The following is a 21,617-nucleotide window of genomic DNA, read 5'->3' as shown; positions in this document are numbered from 1 at the left end:
GAGGATTAAATCATGAATGCCCATGTTTTGCCATATTCATTTGTTTAGCAATGGCTTGCCATTTGATTTAGTTCTGGCTTGTTCTCTAATGGTTCCAACTCTCATTCTGTTACCCTAGAGCATGGTGAGTAACACAACATGTAGAAGGTGCCAGAGGCAAAGTAAATGACTTAATTTTCCAGGACATAAATAAAACTACTACGGTAATCCTATAACAAGGTAGTAAATGTTTCATAACGATTGTTTTCCTCCTAAGTTAGAGCTTTGACTTACAAGTATTTTTTTATGGTTATAGCGCATCCATGGAGTAGACCTTCTTTACTTAAACTGATATTTTGCATCTCAAACAAAACTCAACATATATCAAGATACAAATACATGTCAATATCAAATAGGTATATTTTCAACATGAAGATATTGGAGTGCCTTAAATCAGTTATATTTAAACATTCTGCTAATAAAAAGTAAATTACAAGTTGGAATGCCTGGGTGGCTCAGTTGGTTAAGCAAGTGCCTTCAGCTCAGGTCATGATCCTGGAGTCCCAGGATTGAGTCTTACATGGGGCTCCATGCTCAGGGGGAAACTGACTCTCCCTCTGACCCTCCCCCCCCCCCACCATGCTTTTTCTCTCATTCTCTCTCTTTCAAATAAATAAATGAATCTTTTAAAAAAACATTAAATTGCATCTTTTGTTTGAATGATTTTAGATTTTTTTTGAGGTGGGGAGGGGCAGAGGGAGAGGGGGAGAGAAGATCCTGCACCTGGCACAGAGCCCCATGCAGGACATACCCTGAAATCATGACCTGAGCCGAAATCAAGAGTTAGATGCTTAAAGAACTGAGCCACTTAGGCACCCCTAGATTATTTTTAACTAAACCCATGCCTTAAATTAATCCAGTTAGCTTAGTTTTCATGGTTTATCATTTCCCTTCTCTTTCCAATGTACATTCTTAGCAATGAACGAAACAGGATTGGCAGCAATAAAGCAAGCAGTGCTGGAGGCCAATGGCTAAAATTAGATTATCGAAGATATTTACTTATACATTCACAACTGAAATTTCAACGAACAACATTTTCTCCTGAAAGGAGACACTTCCTCATCACTGAAATGGAGACCTCTGTTATCAAATTACATCCATATTACATCATTGGGTGGTAAAATAGAACCAAAATAGAAAGTGAAGCCACATATACTTTCTCTGGGAAGAGAAAGGCTAAAGAAAAATGAAGCAGTGGATTTGTTTTCATAGACTATTTTGACTGGTGCTGTCTTAATTAGATAGAGATTTTTTGTCTAAGAGAAGTAGCAGTCCTAAAGAGGAATGAAATAGACTGTAACTAGCATGAGGGCAGAGAAAGGGGGTCTAGACTTGAACCCACCCTCCCGGGATACTCCATAATGCAAATCTTCACAGACCAAGACAGTTTAGAATTTAATATTGATCCCTTTTCTGTTTTTGTGTTCACTTGTATAGTTTGGGTGTATACAAGTAGTTCTTAAAACAATTTTCCTGATGTTTTACTCTATACATCGTCCAGAAAATCCACTGGGTGTGTGCATGTCCTTATAAAATCAGTGGAAAATTTTACATACTACATCATTTCCAGACATGCATTGCATCTCTTCTCTCCATCACCCCATGAACTAGGAGGAGAGGGCCTCTGCCCCAAAGCGCTCTGTGCAGCCCACCCCTGCATTCCACTGCCAGTCAGGAATGTCCATCGCTGTGCAACGCGAACATCCACACCGGGACGCACTGCTCTGGAAAACCTTCCTGCTTCTCCTGGCCCAGCACCACCAGCCCACTCTTCCTAATGAGGCTCCAGATGATGTCCATGTCCCGAGTCACACTGCTGTCAGAGAGATCGAAGAGACAGCCCTGTCGAGCCACGCTGTCCTTCAGTATGACGACACCATTTTCTTTCAGGCCAGCTCGGCACCGGGAAAGAAACGCAAGAAGGTCTTTATCAGTCAGGTGCCCTACAGGTGAGGCCAAGTAGATGGGGGAACAGGATGAAGTGACGGGTGTGAGAGAGGAGAGTAGGAAGGTAGGAAAGACCACGAGGCTAAGAATAAGGAGACCATTTGTTCATTCATTCACGAATTACTTAAGAGCCTGAACTGGTCTAGTTGCAGGAGACTTAAGAATTTAGGGAAGAGGACAGGTATCCTCTCTGAGGAGGCTCTGTGTCCCATCTATAAAATAGGAATTCAACTAGCTAGTCTGTCTATCTCACAAGCACAAAATAAACTACTGCCTAGCCCCTGAGTCCGTGCCATTGTCCCCAGACAACCCAATTTTGTCACCACTCCTGTGTCTCCTAGACACACTCACACTCACTTAGACCAAAATCGAATTCATTGCTACCTTATTTCCTGAGAATTTAAATCTAAGAAAGTCTAGTTTTGCCAATAAATGGGGATAAACTTTTTTGACCTCACTTTTTAAAGTTTTTTAAGTATTTGGTTTTCTTCTTAGAGTTAGGTTGGTATAAAGGCATTCCATCCCTGAATATGGGAACTTTCAGGCTTGCAGCAGAGCATCTTAGAGGAGAGATTGGGAGGACCAGAGCTCTGGGGGTTTCTAAGATGCCTAAGTCTAGTTAACTGCTCTAAGCAGGACTACAACTCTATCTCCCTTTAGGTCTTTGCTTCCCCTCCACACATCCTCAAATTAGTCCCAGGTGTTGTCTTCTCTATCTGGGAAGGGGAAAAAGGCAGATGTTGGGCCATGCAGCACTAACCAGAGACCCACTGAATCCAGATGACGTCGTATCTGCCCAATGGAGGCGTGAATTCCTGCAGGCTGTGGCAGTGGTAACTGTCTACCTTGTCCCCATTGACCTGCAGATAGCTCTGGGCTTCGAGGAGGAACGATTCCATCATGTCCACCAGCTCCACACTGTTGAAAACCGGCAACAAGACATGCTTGCTGACCCTTCCTATCCCAGAGCCGCAATCCAAGGCACAGTCTGTCCCAGCTCGCCCGGGGCCCTGCAGAAAGGTACCTTATGGAATACTTCAAATACAAACACTGACCCTGAGTCTAGGACACTCCAATGACCTCTTTAAACTAACTTTATTTTGGTCAGTTTCACGTAATAAAATGCATTCTTTTAAATACACCATTCAATGAGTTTGAACAAAGTATACGAGCATGTACCCACTACCACGATTGAGTTCTAGAATACCCAGTTCCCTTTTTCAAAAAAATACCCAACCTTGCTAGCTTTCACTTTCTGTATTTTATCCAAATATATATCTTCAAAAGAATTTCAAAGTCAGAAAGTAGTATCTTAGGTCAAAAAACTTGGTAATTTTCTCAAGGAAACAAACCACTGAAAGCCCTTTAAAAGTAGAATTGTATTAACTGCAAATCTGGGTCAAGCCCACAGCTAAATGGACCTGCAGGGTGGCTTATGGCTATATAAAGAAAAAGGAAGGGAGGGAGGGAGAGGGAAGGAGGGAGGAAAAAGAGAGGAGAGGAGAAGTGAGAGAAGAGAAGAAGAGAAAGGAAATGAGAGAAAAGTAAAAGGAAGGAAAGGAAAGGAAAGAGCAAAGCAGTGAGAAAGCCTTTTAGGCCAGAATTTTACTTCAAACCTAGCCCCGGTGGCACACAGCCCTATCACATGGATAGAAGGTGTTTGCAGCAAAGTCTTGTCGTCTCTTTTCATGCTAGAAATTGTTTTCTGCCTTTATAAGAGAAATTACCTGATTTACTGGGCACAAATTCCCTCTAAAATTGTTTTTATAATGACTGTACACTAAATTAACTGGAGATGACGGATAGATAGGCGGTGCAGGGGGAAGCCAGCCAATGGAAACTTTCTCTAACTTGCTCCTACAAAGTAACACATACCTATACATACACATACACAGATACATATTTGTCATATGTATATACATATATACACACACACACATATACATGAGTATATGTGTATTATATACATGAGTGTATACTATACTATACTATACTATACTATACTACTACACTATACTATTCAGTGTCTATGCATTATCTTGTCTAGATTACTTGTCATGAGGGATGACTGCTAAATATGTTCTGTGTTAAAAATTACAATAATAAGATACTTATGTTGCCAATCAAAATCTTGAGAAAGACTGCTCTTGTTTTCACAGCAACTAAAGATTTTTAAAAAAACATCTGTCTAAGGATCAAGAGGTGATGTTTGAGCAGAAGGCAACAGCAGAAATGCTCCTTTCTAGTGTACCCAGGAGGCCTTCTTCACATCAATAAAGTCACAATGAAGAACAAAAAGTGAAGCAGTTGTGGCTTCTTTTCAAATTGAATCATAATTACCATGATTTATCAAGTGCTCATACACAGAAGCTCTTTCCATCTGTAATAACTATAATAATCAAAACAATTCCATAAAATCATGATTATTCCCACGTTTGAAGCTGAGGAAATTTAGATTTCTAATACCACACAGTAATGGCAAAATTAGGACTTGAACACGGAACTGCTTGAATCCAAACCCAGTTCTGCCTTAGCGTTGTCACCTCAAGAAGCAGCCCTGATTCCCTCTGTAGTATCTGTCTAATGCTGTGTTGAACAAAATCATAAGGCTTCAATGAGACTCAACGAAGGAAAGAGTTCTGTGATTGTCTAGTAATGTCTGCCTTGTGCATGGAAAGGGGAAGTGTCAGTACATGTTCCATGGGTTTGCCATTCCGACTTACACTATGTCACCTCCCTCCTTCGGGTATTAAAACGTAAACTAGTTCAGAAAAATAAAAAAGGTTTAGGCTAAAGATTTGTACTGTTAACACCATAATGAAAACATCTTTTAAGTAAATCTGTTACATAAACAGGATGGGGAAAGTATAGGGAAATTCATTTAAGCTACTGAAAATGATGTTAGTAGAAATGTATATGCTCAATTAGAGATTATAACTACAAATTTTTCCTACCGTTACTTGGCTTTCAATCTCTATGGATCATGTTGCTCAGGTTATCGTAGCAAGTAGTCTTAGGATTAAACCACAGAATGAAAAAGAGGGCTCAGAGACCTGTGCCAGAGGAATTGAGATGATCAAAGCTTTCCTCCTTTATCTCAATGGACCACATAAACACAAAGCCGCTCTGGCTAAGGGGAGGTAGGGCCTCACCCACTCACCCTCCCTATTATTCTCCCAATAAGACCTTGAAGGATCTTAGCAAAACCCTAGAGTTTTTAAAGCATTCATGTCTAATTTCCCTACCTTTTCAGACAAAGAAACCGAGGTTCAGAGAGGTGAAAGGTTTGAAATAGAATTCCCTTGAAAATTCTCACCCTTGGAGTTGTATTTTTCTCCAACTGAGATGTGTGATATTTGACTATAGTTACTTTTGAAACAACGGTTATTTACAAATACATTCAGGTCCCTTCACCCTAATTCTGTGTACCCCCGCTCCTACCCTAGTGCTCGGTTCTCGTTGTCTACTCTACATGTACTGGCACTGCCTCCCTGATCCTGGCACCAAATTTCACTCTTTCTTTCACACACAACTCCTCTAGGAAGGAGTATTTAAAAACAGATCTCAGGGAGATCTCCTGCCTCTTGGACACTATGGCTGCCCCTATTGAAAGCTCATGTCTTTCCATGAATATGACTAGACCTACACACAATGTATGATTTCAAAACAAGACGTTTTGTTATTTTCCTTTTTTTAATTGAAAAATGCTTTTATTATATAATGACCTTGAATAAATATTACATCTAATATTATGCTTATTTTTTATTATGTTGAGTGAGCCACTCTATAGTACATCATTAGTTTTTGATGTAGTGTTCAGTGATTCGTTAGTTGTGTATCATCACAGCACGTTTTGTTATTTTCATTGTCACTTACGACGCTGTCTTCCTATGTATGGATTCATATAAAATAGCAAAATGCTGTTGTGAATTTCATTTTAGTTTTGATTCTGCCTATATATTTTTCTTCGAAGAACATCATTTTAAGTTCATCCAGTAGAGTTTAAAACTAAAAGGAAAGTGTTAAATGCCACCATATAAAAACCATGAAATAGAACAAGTGAGACCCAGAGTTTTTTAGTCATCTCATCTCTGCAAGATGTCAAAAGATAAAGAACCAACGAATGCTGGTTACTTTGGATAAACTGCTGCTTTCCCGCTAGAAGACTAAATAAAACCGAGGAAAGTTATCAGCCATGCCAGTGACATGTTTCAAACATATTTGAAACAAGTTTAAACACCTTTCCCACTGTCCTGGGTCACTAAGTGGTGAAAGGCAGGCAAAACTTTATATTAAACACTCTGCCTTTTCCCAGTTGACATGAGATAAATCATGTCAGATACTCGTATTCCCTAGCGCCTTGCATCTTGACCTGGATACTAATTTAGCAGATTATTAAGGTCAAAGCACCAAAATATCATTTCTTTAAAAAGACTGTTTGCCATTAGTTAGAGGTCACTGTTTCACAACGAGCCTTGTCTACTGAGAAGGACTCCTTATATTTGTTTGAAAAGAGCAAGCTGTTTTTTTTCCAACATAAATATGCAAGCATAAGGCTGTTTCCTTTCCTAGGGCCATGGGCATGTGGATGGGCTTTGTCTGTCCAGCATCCCTGTGGTCAGCTTGGCATTCCACTCGGAGTGACAAGACAGCTGGATTATTAACTAAGCTTCTCAGGCGCACTGGGATCAAAGTCGGCCTCGCCACCAGGCAAGCAGGAGAGATTGCTTTCAGCCAGGCTGGAGGAGAACTGAGGTCCATGGTATGTGTGTGCATACACACACACACACACACACACACACACACACAGCAAGGACTTTTCTGCTTCATGAGACAAATGGAAAAAGTATGTTGTGGTTAAGAGTAAAGAGTTTGGTGTCAGAAGGCCTGGTTGGGCTTCAGTCCCGGCTCTGTCTCTTACCGGCTCCATCGCCTTGACAACTTATTTCACACGTCCAAACCTCAGTTTCCACAACTGGAGAGACAAGGATAATGACAGTACTTACCTCCTAGAATTCTTATGGAACATAATCAAGACGATACCTCTAAAGTGCTTAGCTGAGCAACTGTCTCAGAAAACCACTCCCAGAAATCAGTCAGCAACACTGATGAGAAATACTCCAGGTTGCCCTGACATCTACAGAGCCACAGCCGTCACCTCCAGCCGACCCGGCCCTCATGGCAGTGGCTGATGCTCACACAGGGGCCCCGGTGGCTGCTCAGTCCTGATCCAACTCTCTCTGCTCAGGCACGTGGGGCTCCAAGGAGGATGGATGTGAGGTGGACCTCACTTCAACACTCGGGATATTGTGCTTCTAAGGAGCTTGGCAACCTAACCCAAATACTTATTTATAATGTTTATTTATATTAAATTTACTATAAATTATTACTTATAATGTTTACTTATAATGTTCTTTTAAATTTAAACTTAATTAATTAACATATAATGTATTCTTGGTTTCAGAAGTACAGGCCTGTGATTCATCAGTCTCATGTAACACCCAGTGCTTTTATAAGAATAAAATGGGCTCCAAATTTCCCAAAGATGACTTCAAAATGATCGGGATGAAACTTGTTTGCCAGTTAGGACTTTATGGCTTCAGCAGGACCAATAGCAGCTTTATTGTGTCTGCAGCTCCTTAGTTTATTCAAACAACTGGATGAAGTTCCTTAAACTGTAATGAATATATTTTATGAAAGCCTAGTAGTAGTAGTAGTAGTAGTAGTAGTAGAAATAAACTAGATTTATTGAATGATAATTATGTGCAACAAAGCAAGCACTTGATACATATTATCTCATTTAATATTCACATTATCCTATGAGGAAGGTTCTAGGGTTATGCCCTAGTCACAGGTGAAAAAACTGAGACTTAGAGCACTTAAGAAACAATTCCAAGGTTGCTTATACACTAAATAGAAGAACCTAATGACTCTGAAGCCCAAGTTTTTGGCCACCACACTATACAGTCTGTCCCTATGGGGTGGGGGAGTAAGGAAAGAGTTTCACCCAAGACCAGAGCTACAGAGAGATCACATTCTTTCCAGGCAAAGTCTGCACTATGTATTAAATAATATAAGGAGATTCTACTGTTCTTATCATTTTAAAACCAAGCATAAGCATGCATTTCTTTACAACATTGAATTTGTATTACAGGAAATCAATAAATGGCCCCAAGATCCCAAATGGCCTTCTCATCAATCATTTTGGTGTCAACTATTTCATCTGTGAGAGTCCGAAAAGAGATGTCTTCCTAATCCCCAAATTATAACATTAGCACTGCTGGTTCACCTTCCCCTGAAGCACGAGAGATTAGCTGGTACTAGGATGATGAAATGCCAAGTGGGATGAACCAGTGGTTTGATGCAACCCATCCCCTCTCAATATCTTAATGCAGACTTTCAGGCTAAATTCTTGGCTGAGCTATATGGCTTCAATATGACTTAAATGACAACACAGAAGCATGTGAGTGCAATGTTTGCAAAGACTTTGCTTCCTTATCAAGCAGCAGTTGGATAACTCACCCCAACAAAATTCCTAAGAAATTCCCGAGAAGCCTGGATATCTGGGTTGGACAGTTCAATGAAATTTCCCATCATACCCTCTTCTGTAGCAGGTACTTCTTGGTAGAAAAGTTTAGCTCTGGCATAGAACTGCATCTCACCATTGATGATTTGACTTGTTAAAGCATACAATTTCACTGCAAATGAAATATTATTAATATTTATATGACAGAACAAGTTCATTCTTAATATACATTGAATTGTCTCTTAGAAAGAAGCCTGGGAATTTGTGCCGTGGAGGAAAGGCATCATAGTAAGAAGACCTAAGTTTGAGTTCTGGTTCAGAGGCTTAATATGCTACCTTAGCAAAACTTCTTAACCTCTCTGATCTTCGGGTATCTCATGCATAGTGGCATTTTTGTGACTTACTAACTCTATAGTTTAATGGAACTTTAGTTTATTACTGTATTTTCTAGAAGTTTAACAGCATTTAACATAATAGAATGAAGACGGTCACAAGTTCCATAGTGAGTTTTATCTTTGAGCTCCAAATGTTTTATGAGAACTTAATCATTAACCTTTACTTCTAATCACAAGGTACATTCAGGGTAGCTATTTTTTTCACCACTTTTTAAAGCAACTCATACTGAACTATTTCTTTGTACCAACATTACAGAAGATGTGCTTGAGCTCTTTCTTCTGAAAATAAAGTAATAAAAAAGGATAAAAAGATTGGTTGAGCAACTATTCTGTACCAGGTAGTATATTAGGCACATTCGCATATACTGTGCCACTTCATTATTTAAGAAACCATACAAGGTATTATTTTAAGACATTTATTTTTAGAAAAAATACGTACTCCCATTTCTGAAGAGTAAATCCGGATGTACGTGTTTTTTTTTTGTAGACAAAAGTGCACCTCTTTAGATATAAAATATTCTCATTAGGGGACATTCAGGAGGAAATTATAGAGAGTGAAGGAAAGGAAGGAAATTCTGATTCAAGTCTGTAGGCTGAATACATGCATTTATCTTGCCTTTCCCCAGATTCCTCCCAATTTTTTGAATAAACTCAACACATAACAGTGAAGAAAATGAGAGGAGTGCCATGGTGGATTCCTGATTTCAACAAATGTTTGAAAGACAAAAAGCAGATGGAACAAAGCTAAAAAATTGTTCAGTCTTGTATAGATACAAAAGGAAATAAGAGTTAGTCAAAAATCTCTCTGCAAGCCAACCAGTGAGAGGACAAACACACCCTCCCAAAAGCAACTAGCAGCACAGCTATAACCCTGGGTGAAGGAGTGTCTTCTTTAAAAAATTTTTTAATTAATTGCCCAAGGAAACCTGAAGCAGTTAGTGTTGGGATCCTGAAATATGACTCATTTTAGCATACAGATGAACCCAAGCATCTCATCTGCTCACACAGATCAGAGTCTGGTGAGATCTACCTATACATGGGGGCACCTGGGTGGCTCAGTGGGTTAGGGCCTCTGCCTTCGGCTCGGATCGTATTCCAGGGTCCTGGGATCGAGCCCCACATCAGGCTCTCTGCTCAGCGGGGAACGTGCTTCCCTTCCTCTCTCTCTGCCTGCCTTTCTGCCTACTTGTGATCTCTCTCTCTCTCTCTGTCAAATAAATAGATAGATAGATAGATAGATAAATAAGATCTGCCTATACATGTATAGCTCTTGTCATCCTTTCTTTTCAGGGGAGACATATTTAACAGAGGAAACCTTCTCCATTACCTAGAATCATTGAACCTGGCCTTATCCCTAACTATGGATAAAAAATGATTTCCAAACACGTGAGGGTAAAACAACAGTCTGAAAGAAAAAGACAGAGATAAGCCATTAGAAATGACCCAAAAGAAAATAGAAATAATTCAGGAAGTAGATGAGAATTTAAACCAAAACTAAACAGAAAAAAATATAATCTTGGTGAGATATGAGAACTGGTGCATCCATAAACCAAAAATAAGATGCCAAGAAAGTAATAATTCAAAGAATAACAAAGAATTCTTAGAAATTAAAGTTTTGATTACCAAAAACTTTGGAATAGAGCATTGAATAAATTTGTCAGAACATAAATAAAAAGACAGACATGAAAAACTGAGGTAAATAGATTAGAGCTATAAAGACTTAATTCAGGAGACCCAAACATCAAGCCAATTAGAATTCTCAATAACTTCAAAATGGAAGGAAGAAAATTATTAAAGAAATAATAGAGGAAAATTTCCCAGAGCTGAGAGTGATTGTAGGGTCCAACAAATACTGAGCAGCATGTATTTAATTTACACAAATCCTTAGGAAATTTCAAAACACAAAGAGTAATAATCCTAGAAATAGAAGATCCTGAAGTTGTTTAGAATGGAAAAGGTGGTTGACATTCAAGGAGGGTTGCCAGATTCAGCAAATAAAAATATGAGACAAGCAATTAGTTTTGAATTTTATATAAACAATAAAAATTTCTTAGTATATGTATACTTGAAATATTGTATACTGCACAGGGCATACTTACACAAAAAATTATTCATTGAAAATTCAAATATATCTGGAGTTTTATATTTTATCTGGCAACTATATTCAAAGGAGTAGAATCAGGCTTACAACATAGGTCTCATCAGAGCACTGGGAATTATATGCAGCTAAATGAATCATTGAACACTCATCAAAAACTAATCATGTACTAAACAGTGGCTAGCTGAACATAATAAGAAAGAAAGAAAGAAAGCAGAAAGAGAGAGAGAGAGAGAGAAAGAAGAGCTGAGACCAGAAAATAGGGTCACCTGGCTGGCTCAGTCAGTAGAGCATGTGACTCTTGATCTGGGGCTTGTGAGCTTGAGCAGCATATTAGGTGTAGAGATTCCTTAAAAATAAAATCTTTAGGCGCCTGGGTGGCTCAGTTGGTTGGACGACTGCCTTCGGCTCGGGTCATGATCCTGGAGTCCCAGGATCGAGTCCCATATCGGGCTCCCGGCTCCATGGGGAGTCTGCTTCTCCCTCTGACTTTCTCCTCGCTCATGTTCTCTCTCACTGCCTCTCTCTTAAATAAATAAATAAATAAATAAATAAATAAATAAAATCTTTAAAAATAAAATAAAATCTTTAAGAAAAAAATAAATACTAGAAAGAAAAGAAGGAATGCCATCAATATTCTGAGAGAATTATTTTGAACCTAAAACTTAATACCCATTCAAATGTGGAAGAATATTTACCTACCACGGATCCATTCTTCAGAATTTCTTGAAGCTATATTCCAGCCCAATCAAGGTGAAAATCAAGTCAAAGTATGTGTCAAAAGACAATGAAATTAACCCAGCAATCCAATGAAAAGAAATCCCAAAATGATAGATACTTACCAAATCTGGAAAGAAATCAGTCTTTATTACAACAGAAAATATAGACTACAGAAACATAAGTTCATCCAGAAGTAGAATGAATTGGATTCTGGGCAATAGAGAAAAAAAGAATCAAAGAAACATTAGTTATATTCTAAAGAAGACATATTTTTGTATCTCAACCATCTCAAATAAAAGATAAGTGAAAACTCCAAACAAAATATATAACAGTACAAAAAGGTTATGATATAAAGCAAATAAAAAAACATAATTTTCAGTAAAAAGAGTATATGAGAATCTATTTAACCTTAACTGGAATCATTTTTATTCAAGTAGCACCGAGGTTGTGAAATTGGACTAAGGCACTGCTTGGTTCTTGATTGAATAACAATTACATAGTCCCAAATTTTGATTCTAAAAGTTGAAAATCCAACAAACACCACTTATAATGTTTCATTATAATATATTCCATCTATGGAGTTACACTGGTATTTTCCAACTCAAAGATGTTGGAGCCAATTTTTGGACCTTTGAATGGTCATGAGTTTGCTGAAAGGGATAGAAGAACTGGTTCCAATGCACACTTTCTAGAGACTAACAATATTATATGCTGTAGTTCCATATATATTAACTGTTACAGATTTGTCAAAATACAAATCTTTTAAAAGAATTAAATATGTAGATGCTTTTTGCCATTTTATACACATATTAACAATAAATATGTGGCTCAATAAATTCTACAGGGATGACAAAAATCAAGCTTAGCCATCCCAATACCATGAGGGCTCCAAATTCTTCTGTGTAACCCTCAGAAAACCAGTCTAGGAAATCACAGCTCATAGACTCTTCCCCAAGTTGCATGCTGCCTGGGACCACAAGCAAGCTAGAGCCCAGTACTCTCATTGATCCAGCCATACTCATCATCACCTGCTTAAGTCAACTAGTTGGTGAAGTCTATTAAAACCGTTAATCTAGAAATGGGAATGGTCCATTATGCCAGCAACATTTAGACCCCAAGTGAATGCCAAGCCCAGCAGGGGTCAGACTCAATAGGTAGGTTTTTACGGTTATGGGCTTCAGTTCTCATTTTCACCTAATTGACAGGAGCATTTCACTAAAACGATATATGAGGTGTCATGGCCAGCCCCAGATTCCGCTCTCTTGGTAGCTCCCGCAACAGTGCAATTTGCCTCAGATAAGGTAATCAATCATCAGTTTGTGCCTTTTTAGTAAAGGAATACACTAGCAGCTCATTCTTGTAGGACTGCAATGTCTCTGTGAAATTTGGAGTAGCCTAAGACAGAGTTCTTGATATAGTTCTATTCGTTCTTGATATAATATGGTACTTATTTCCTGACCTACATTATGGGCTGAACTCCCAAGACCCTTGCAATGGTTCACTTGTTACAAAAAGGAAAGTAGAATACACGTTAATTTTTCCTGAAGAAGAATTCAGATCTTGCGAACTCCCTAAGGAAAATTTTGTTAATAGCTAAGCGCTTATATCTGCTGAGTATCTTCTTGTCTTCTCTTTCCTTCTTCTTCCTTTTTGTTTTTCTAAACGGTTGGTTATAGTTTTTTTTTAGACTTTGTTCCAGATGTTAAAACTGTTTGTCAACTAAAAATTGATCTGGGAGAATAGGTAGTTTAAGTTGAGAAAATTTAGTTTGAAATGATTTGAGATAGGATAATGGATCATGTTAACCTTTTGTTTATAAACGGGGGAAAAAATCCCAATAGGAGATGGTTTTATGAATGGTAAGACCTTCCATAAAAGAGATTTACAGATGAGAACTTCCCAGTTTAGCCATTAAAGAATTAATGGTAAAAATGGAAAGAAGAAAAGAGGGAAGGCAGGCAGGAAGGCAGGTGGGCAGGCGGGGAGGGAGGAAGTATCTAGGTACCATGGAATATTATTCAACCACAAAAAAAGAAGGAAATCCTGTCATTTATGACAACATAGATGGACCCTGAGGGCATTATGCTAAGTGACAGAAGTTAAACCGGAAAGACAAACAAGGTCTGGTGTCTTGGAATACTAGAATACTTGTGATTATCAAGTCTTGCAATTGCCCTGAGGGGCCCTCTAGGTTTGATTTAGTCCTTGGATGCTTTAAGTATCTGGTGGTTTCAATCTCTAAAATAATGCGCTACCTACCCTAAAAGTTTCCGAGTGCTTCTTCTTTTTCAGCTGAGGGCTAGTTCAGCGGTTCCTAATTCTTTCCAGGCTTGATCACAAATGAGGTGACCAAAGGGAGGGCAGGAGGGACAACACACTTTCCCCGCTTCGGCAAGGACCTGCCACCCCATGCCATATTCTTTACCCACTTGGCTGAACATCTTCCCGACTCTCTTTCTTGAGTGTTCTACCTAACCTACTATCAAACTTTAGAAGTCTACATGTCTGGCTAAGATAGAGGGGGGAGACTCCTCACGGTGAGATGTGCACTGGAACCATCAGACCTGATTCAGCAGTCGCCATGTGTCCTGTGCACCTCGTAGCCTGTGGCAGTCTCTAGCACTCTGTTTCCACTTTCCGCAAAAACACTCTGTGTGGATCTCTCTCTGAATTCTTCAGGCTAAGGCTGTCTCTCACTTGTGCTTGCAACCTCAGCACTTACCATTATGCTTAACACATAGCAGGCCTCTTTTGAATATCCACTGACTAAATGAATATGGTTCACTTTCTGTTCTTGGAATAGCATGCAGGTTCAACAAAGGAGAGAGTGGCTAGGGGGAAAAGCTGACATAAATGACACAAGTTACACTTTTCGTGTAGTTTCTATCTATCCTCCTAATTAGTCAAATCCACATAATGAAACGTAGTAACTGCCACTGACCAAACACGGACGTATGCACTACCTATGCTTAGCGTTCACACCTAACAGAACAGGTAAGATAGATGCTGTCACTTACGAAAGAGCGCAAGACAGCAAGAGCTAAATTACCCAAGACTGAGTAGCTACTGAGAACACAACCAGAATTTAAACCCAGGTCGAGGGGCACCTGGGGAACTCAGTCATTGGGTGTCTGCCTTCAGCTCAAGTCATGGTCCCAGGGCCCTGGGATCGAGCCCCGCATCAGGCTCCCTGCTCGGCGGGAAGCCTGCTTCTCCCTGTCCCAGCCCCTGCTTGTGTTCCCTCTCTCGCTGTCTCTCTGTCAAATAAATAAATTTTTTTTTAAGATTTTATTTATTTATCAGAGAGAGAATGGGGGAGAGAGCGAGCACAGGCAGACAGAATGGCAGGCAGAGGCAGAGGGCGAAGCAGGCTCCCTGCTGAGCAAGGAGCCCGATGTGGGACTCCATCCCAGGACGCCGGGATCATGACCTGAGCCGAAGGCAGCTGCTTAACCAACTGAGCCACCCAGGCGTCCCAATAAATATTTTTTAAAAATACATAAACCCAGGTCTATTTAAATCCAAAACCCGTATCTCATCCCTCTCATGCCATGTGTGCATCTAAAGTCTGCTAAATAAAACAAGGCATCTGGCTCTCCATTTCTTTTTTTTTTTTAAGATTTTATTTATTTATTTGACAGAGAGAGACCACAAGTAGGCAGAGAGGCCAGCAGAGAGAGCGGGGGAAGCAGGTTCCCCGCTGAGCAGAGAGCCCGATGTGAGGCTTGATCCCAAGACCCTGGGACCATGACCTGAGCCGAAAGCAGAGGCCTTAACCCACTGAGCCACCCAGGCACCCCTGGTTCTCCATTTCTTTAAAGCAAATAATCTTGCAGCGTCTGCATTGCAAAGGTAACAGCAAACGTTTGAAAACCTATCACTGTTCAGTGAGTTGTGCAGCCGTGCCTCCACAGGGGTAAAATCAATTTGAAAAATGCCAATAGTTATATGCTGAGTTTTGTTTGGCAGTCCCACGTGTCTTATGGGAAGTGTTTTTATTTGTTAACTCTGGCCTTTACCTGTGGTGCCAAACAGGTGACCATTGTTGCAATTTCCTCCTTAGAGACCAATTCCTGTCGAAAGAGGTAAGGGAAGGGGGAGGTACTAAAAATTGGTGGGTACCTCTTAGGCACCCGGCCTTATAGTAAGCACTTTCATATTAACTCTTCATATTATCTATTTTAATCCTCATTATGATAACATGAAACTGGGGATGGAGTCCTCATTTTGCCCATGAGTGATGAGAGACTCAGAAAGATTTAGTAATTTAATATCACTTGGAGATGACGTGTCATAGCCATGTCCTACCTCATCCGTATTCTGCTAAACTGTGGAACTCCAGTTCCAAACGTGAAGTTAGACGAAGCCTTTAACAATGCGCAGGAGAAATAGACTCTTTCTCCATGTGTGATCAACAAATGGTCACTGACTTCTATGTACTCGGAAGTACACTGTGGGGAGCGCTAGAAGGATCCTTGAGGGGGCTAACCTGTAGAAACATCTCTGCTGGGCCTTAATAAGCCCCGTGAGCACTGCTTCACCAACTGGAGATGTATACAGTTGTTATTTCCTATTTGGTCGCCAACAACCACCTTCGGACAAATCACTCACCCCAAGACACCAAGTGCACTTGTGCTGGTATAACTAGGTTACATGAACCTACTCACTGGCCTGCCTCTCTTGTTGATTATCTCGGTACAAACCTAATGTTCCTGTCAACAAATAAACACAGTAAAACTTCCATCGCTGCCTACAGAACTCAAGTTGCCATTTTCAATGGGAGGCAACATGATTCTGAACCTCAAAAAAAGGCCGACTCTGGAGTCAGACGGCCCGGGTTCTAACCCTGCTTCCTCACCCACAGCCATGTGACCTTGGGTAGGTCCCTTAACTCCACCACCGCACATGGGCCCCGCAGACATAAGGCACGAAAAGAACGGTACCACCTAACAGGCGTGCCGGCAGGAGTCACTGACTTAGGAACGTGCAAAGCACTGAGAGCAGCGGCCGGCTTACTCCCGTTTCCTCCTGCACGGTGTTGTGTTTGACACCACAGCCAAGCCGTTACAGGGGATTTGCGTCACGCATGCTCTTGCTTCTCCACAAATTTCTGAATCTGGCCAAGGATATTCCAGCAAATGCCCCCATGACTGAATGTCCCTGCACAATGCGCTTGTGGGACCGGCCACCTAACGCAGGCAGCTGGAAGGAGGAAGGCAGGAGAGAAGGAATCAGAGTCTGGTTAGCTACCGTCCTTCCCACAGTTACCCCAAACAACAAACTCTCTTGGCAGGCCCTACAGTAGCCTTTCCCTAACCTTTTAAAAGAAGGGCTTTACTTTCATTTCTACGAAGTTTTGAAACCACCAAAGGAGGGGAAGCCAATTCCAAGACACGTGAGCGGAGCTGAGGAGAGAGCGCATCTACTGGCTAAGTTTTCTTTTCAAACTAAAAAGCTCATTGTCCCCTGCTGCCTGACTGCTGCCTGAAAAGTCCCAAACAAGTGTGCTGAGCTTATCGTCTTTGGTAATGCCTGTGCTAGGGAAGACCATCTGGTAACATTAGAAGAGGCCTGGCTCCAAGGAAGAAAAGGAAAACTAATCCTTACTGAGTATTAGCTATTTACTATGTGCAATTGCTTTTAATGCTTCCAACTGCCCTGAGGAAATTGATACTCAAAGACTTTAGCAACTTCCAGAGGTGACTTTCTCTATTAGGAGCAGTGTCAGAATTTGAACTCAAGACTTTAGTGACCTGAAATTAATTATTACTAGGAGGCCACATGATCTGCTGTGAACAGATATGGAGTTCTTTCTATGTGCCAGGAACCACGGTAAATGTAAAATTCTGTAGATATAGAAGAGGACAAGATGAATGAGTCATGGGAACTAGAGTCCCATCAGAGAACTAACATAGGTAGGTACATGCGTCCCATAAATAGACGTTATAATCACCTAGGGGAGAAAACCAAGGGTTAAGTAAGATAATCACAGGTCTGGCGAAGACTTGTGATTGGATGAAAGTCATACTAGCAGGCGAGACACACGTGCTAGTTCCTTTCTGCCCCTTGAAATTAGCTTAGAGTCTCCTGGAGGTGCTTTCACATCTGTCGTGAGAAGAAAACACTGCAAAAAAAAAAAAAGCCAAGTATTCATAGGGCTGACAGCTTGCCTTTCTTGTAACCTTAATTTAAACCTTTTAAGAATTAATAAAAAATTATTTGTTGATTTGCCTTCATTACCAGTTTATAAAATTCTGAAGAACAGATACTGCGTCTAATTGTTTGAATCTTCTCCAGGACACTGAAGAGCTCTTTGCACAATGACAGAGTTCCATTAAAGTCTCTGACACTAAATTGAACTCATCAGAAAGCAGAAGTGTCTGGTGTTTCTATCTCTAGAAACCAGTGTTTCCCCCTGGCAGAAGCACTTACCAGAGACCACACATGCGTACAGTATGTTGTGTTGCTCAACATCCCTGTAGTTAGACAGGGCCACGCAACTGGTTCCGGGCAATGGTCTCTAAGTAGATGTAATGTATGTCCTTCTGGGACAAAATATTTATGAGCTATTAGGGAAAACTTCAGCTCCTAGCTTCTCTTAACATCGTGACTAGCAGTGTTCCCAGCAGTGGAGCCTCTGTCATCCTAGATCCCTGAGAGCCTACGTGGAACACAGCCTCCACCCCCATAATGCTTGTTGAAACGATACAGAAAACGTAAACTTTTATGTTTGGCCATTGAGATTTTAGGGTTAGTTTGTTACTGCAGGATAGCGTAGTGCATACAGACTAAAATAGCTCCCAACTGCTAAAATCAAAGAGACACCGTGGATGGGGCCACCTCGGTTACTCTCAAGGGAAACGAATGCCTGGGCTGAATCACCCCAGTCAGAGAAAATAAGCAGTACCTGTTCTTGGAAAACTGACTAAGTGAGACGGATTTGTCTTTGGCTTAGAAATGCACTAAGGTTTTCAAAGAGTGATAATGGGAACTGATGGGAGATATCAAAGTGCCTCAGGAGCCATTCGCGAGGCTAAGAGGACAAAGCAGGGCACACATCCAGTCCCCAACCCTAAAGCAGAAAATTTGCGCTTTTTCCTATTTCGCACTGGGCTTTTATAGCAGATGCTGTCAAAACTTTGTTCTTATTAATATTTTTGGTAAAGACTGAAAATCACTCATAAACCATCAGCACACTCACAGAGGAGAAAAATCGGTATAATCAGAATGACTCTACTAATTAAAAAAGGGATTGAGACCAAACGTAAATCATACTCTCCTTTTCCCGAATTAATTTTCAACTGATTTTCAGAAGATACTGTTTTATTCTTCCTTCTTAACTCATCTTCAGCTACTTTCAGAGGGGTAAATCTCTCTCGTAATTATCCTTAACATTTGGCAGCCGTCTGCCCCTTGGTGAGTATCTTAGTAATTGTAAGTGATAGCTCTTCCCAGTCTACGGCAGCTCAGCCACTAAGATGTTACTGAGATGTGGCACACACAGGCTTTCAAAAGTGTCTCTGGAAAAGCAGCGCTCTGCCGGTGTGTGGAACAACCAGGACAGCCTCACCTTCCAAAGGGACTGCTCTAGTTTTTCCATTTGGATACAAATGAGACGCATGACTCATCCTTAAAGAATTACTCATGGGCCGCGTGACCTACAGGAAAGAGCCCTTGTCTTAGTTTCTTGCTTTGCTATCTGAATGAGATCTGTGTCGGTTAGATTTCATCATCTCTGAATTTTCTCTTCCCCATTTGAAAAAATAAGATGGGGGGCAAGGTTGCAAAGGTGGGAGGAGAAATGTGATCATATTATCCTATCCGTCCCACGGTGTAGCTGTGAGGACCAAAGAGAATCATAAATAAGGAAATTCTTAGGAGGCATTGCGTAAGATGAAAGCATTTGTAGGTCTAGAATTAAAGATCCCTTCATAAATGGATTTATAAAAAGAAAAGTTGGTAGGCTGCTAACAACTAGTTTCTTGAACGCAGTACAAAGAATTACGTAGCTCCTACCATGTCTGGAAACCCTGGCCACATCAAGTGCACAAAGGGGCTTTCAGACAGCGTTAAGAAAACAGACTGGGGCGGATACATACTGGTCCTGCTTTCGTTGGGAGAAAATATAAATCAAAGGGGGGACACTTCACTCTTTAATCACAAGTTATTTCCTTTTCGGTGCAGTTAAGGGTTCCTTGAAATAACCCCATTCACAGAGGCTAAGAAAAGTAGTGGAGCAAACCTGATAAGCTTTTTATTGCCCTATTGTCTAATTCCCTGAAAACGGGAGGAAGTAGGGAAAAGGGAGACAGACCACTGCCCCAGGTTTTTTGTTAATATTCAAAGACCAGACTAAAACCTGCTCCTTTTTGGTTCTCTATTCCTGTGACTCAGGAAAGCCAGAAAGGATCATGCAGAGTGTGGGCTCATGTGTACACACACACACACACACACACACACACACACACAGAACAAGGACACCTCGATCTATTACCGTTTAGTCTTTCTTTTTATCTCTTAGCTGACATATTACCATGTTAATACTCTCATCTTTGAGTTACCTAATTTGCCCCCCTCTCAATTGTGGCAAATATTTTAAAAGTTCTTCAAAACTCAGGAAATGGATTTCTGTAAGCCTGGTAGTTGGGCAAACCGACACCCAGGGAAGAAAATCACAGTTCTTGACAGGGCAAGGGTATCGCAAAATAGAGACCCAACTTTCCAGGCAGCACCTGATCTTTGCACGTTGCAAGAAAGAATGCCATGAAAACATTTAAGCCCCCTGACATCTGTTGCAGGTTCTTTTTACATAAAAAGTGTCCTTGTTCTAACTTCTCTTGCTGAGGTCTCAGGACCTCACAAAGTCCCCCTTTCTTGTCCCTTATCTAGTAGCTCTGACTCACTTACCCAGGGGAATTTTTTCCAGCAGGTAGAGATAGCTCTGAAAGAAGTCATTGCGAATGGCTTTGTGAAGGATAAAGGACATGCTATGTCGACAGAGTTCATTGTCGGTCTTCTGCCAGCGGGATCTAAAGGCAAAATGGGCTCCCAGGTGGGCCATGGAGAGGGGACTGATAATTATTCCTACAGAGAAAGGGAACTTGCCCGGCTGTTTCTTTGAATTAGCCTTCTCTTCCGACATGAACTTGAGACTGTCATTTTAAACCAGCCCCTGTCCATCTATATCAGGAGAGGCTGTCATGGGGGCGTGGGGGAGGGGCAGCAGGCTCAGAAGGTCAAGCTCCTGGCACATCCCCCGTCTAATGACTTGGGCGACACCGCTTCAAGCCAGCAGGTGCTAAGTAAAGATGAAAACAGGCTGAGTGAGATCCTGCTTCATCCAGGAAAAAGCAACCTTCCCTCTTTACTTGCCACTTCAAACCGGGAGGAGCACAACCCGCTAACACCCTGACTATTTGCTTTAATTTGATTCCTAAATTGGAACAGTCTAATTTCCATTTCAAAGCATAGGAAATATTTTGCAGGAGATTCTGTTTCCTGATTTCCATCACTCGTCTTGGAACACAGAATCCTCAAGTTACAAGGACCCTTCAAAGTCATCCTGGCCAACCAGGCTCCTCCCATCAGGGCAATCTCGCCCAAATCTTTTCATAGAGGTGGATATGCATTTCCTATTTTAGGATTTTTCAAGGGACACAATTACATGAAAACCTGTTTTGATATTAAATACCCATCTCTGCCAGCAAACCAAACACTCCATCTAGCTTGCTCTAAACAGCGCCTCATCATGTACGCCTGTTTCTTCTCTCTGTATCATGGAGATGATTTTCCTCATAAGTACTCAGTTGGTTTCTACTTCTGATCGTCCCTCTGGGTCCATTCTCCACTCTTCCCACACACTGTGTACCTCAGAGGCTGACCTGTATGGACA

The 21,617-nt window shown here is 40.8% G+C and overlaps 1 protein-coding gene across 1 annotated transcript; it reads right to left on the bottom strand.

Moving 5' to 3' along the window:
- Nucleotides 1–1,710: 1,710 nt before the first annotated feature.
- Nucleotides 1,711–20,786, bottom strand: NTMT2 (N-terminal Xaa-Pro-Lys N-methyltransferase 2). The gene is made up of 4 exons (XM_059413981.1): nucleotides 20,633–20,786; nucleotides 8,509–8,684; nucleotides 2,747–2,996; nucleotides 1,711–1,982 (listed from the first exon to the last, which is right to left on the bottom strand). The coding sequence occupies exons 1-4, from the start codon at nucleotides 20,784–20,786 to the stop codon at nucleotides 1,711–1,713; spliced, it is 852 nt and encodes a 283-aa protein (XP_059269964.1).
- Between the last annotated feature and the right edge of the window lie 831 nt (nucleotides 20,787–21,617).

This window comes from Mustela nigripes, chromosome 10 (genome assembly GCF_022355385.1).
Source record: "Mustela nigripes isolate SB6536 chromosome 10, MUSNIG.SB6536, whole genome shotgun sequence".
NCBI lineage: Eukaryota > Metazoa > Chordata > Mammalia > Carnivora > Mustelidae > Mustela > Mustela nigripes.
This window is presented reverse-complemented; position numbering and strand designations above follow the sequence as displayed.

Excerpts from the sequence above, each read along its gene's own strand:
- NTMT2 (XM_059413981.1), bottom strand. The coding sequence starts at position 20,786 with ATGGCCCACCTGGGAGCCCATTTTGCCTTTAGATCCCGCTGGCAGAAG. Across the intron at positions 2,997-8,508 it reads TTCTTAGGAATTTTGTTGGG|GGCCCCGGGCGAGCTGGGAC; the intron begins GTGAGTTATCCA and ends ACCTTTCTGCAG. Across the intron at positions 1,983-2,746 it reads CTGGATTCAGTGGGTCTCTG|GGCACCTGACTGATAAAGAC; the intron begins GTTAGTGCTGCA and ends CCTCACCTGTAG.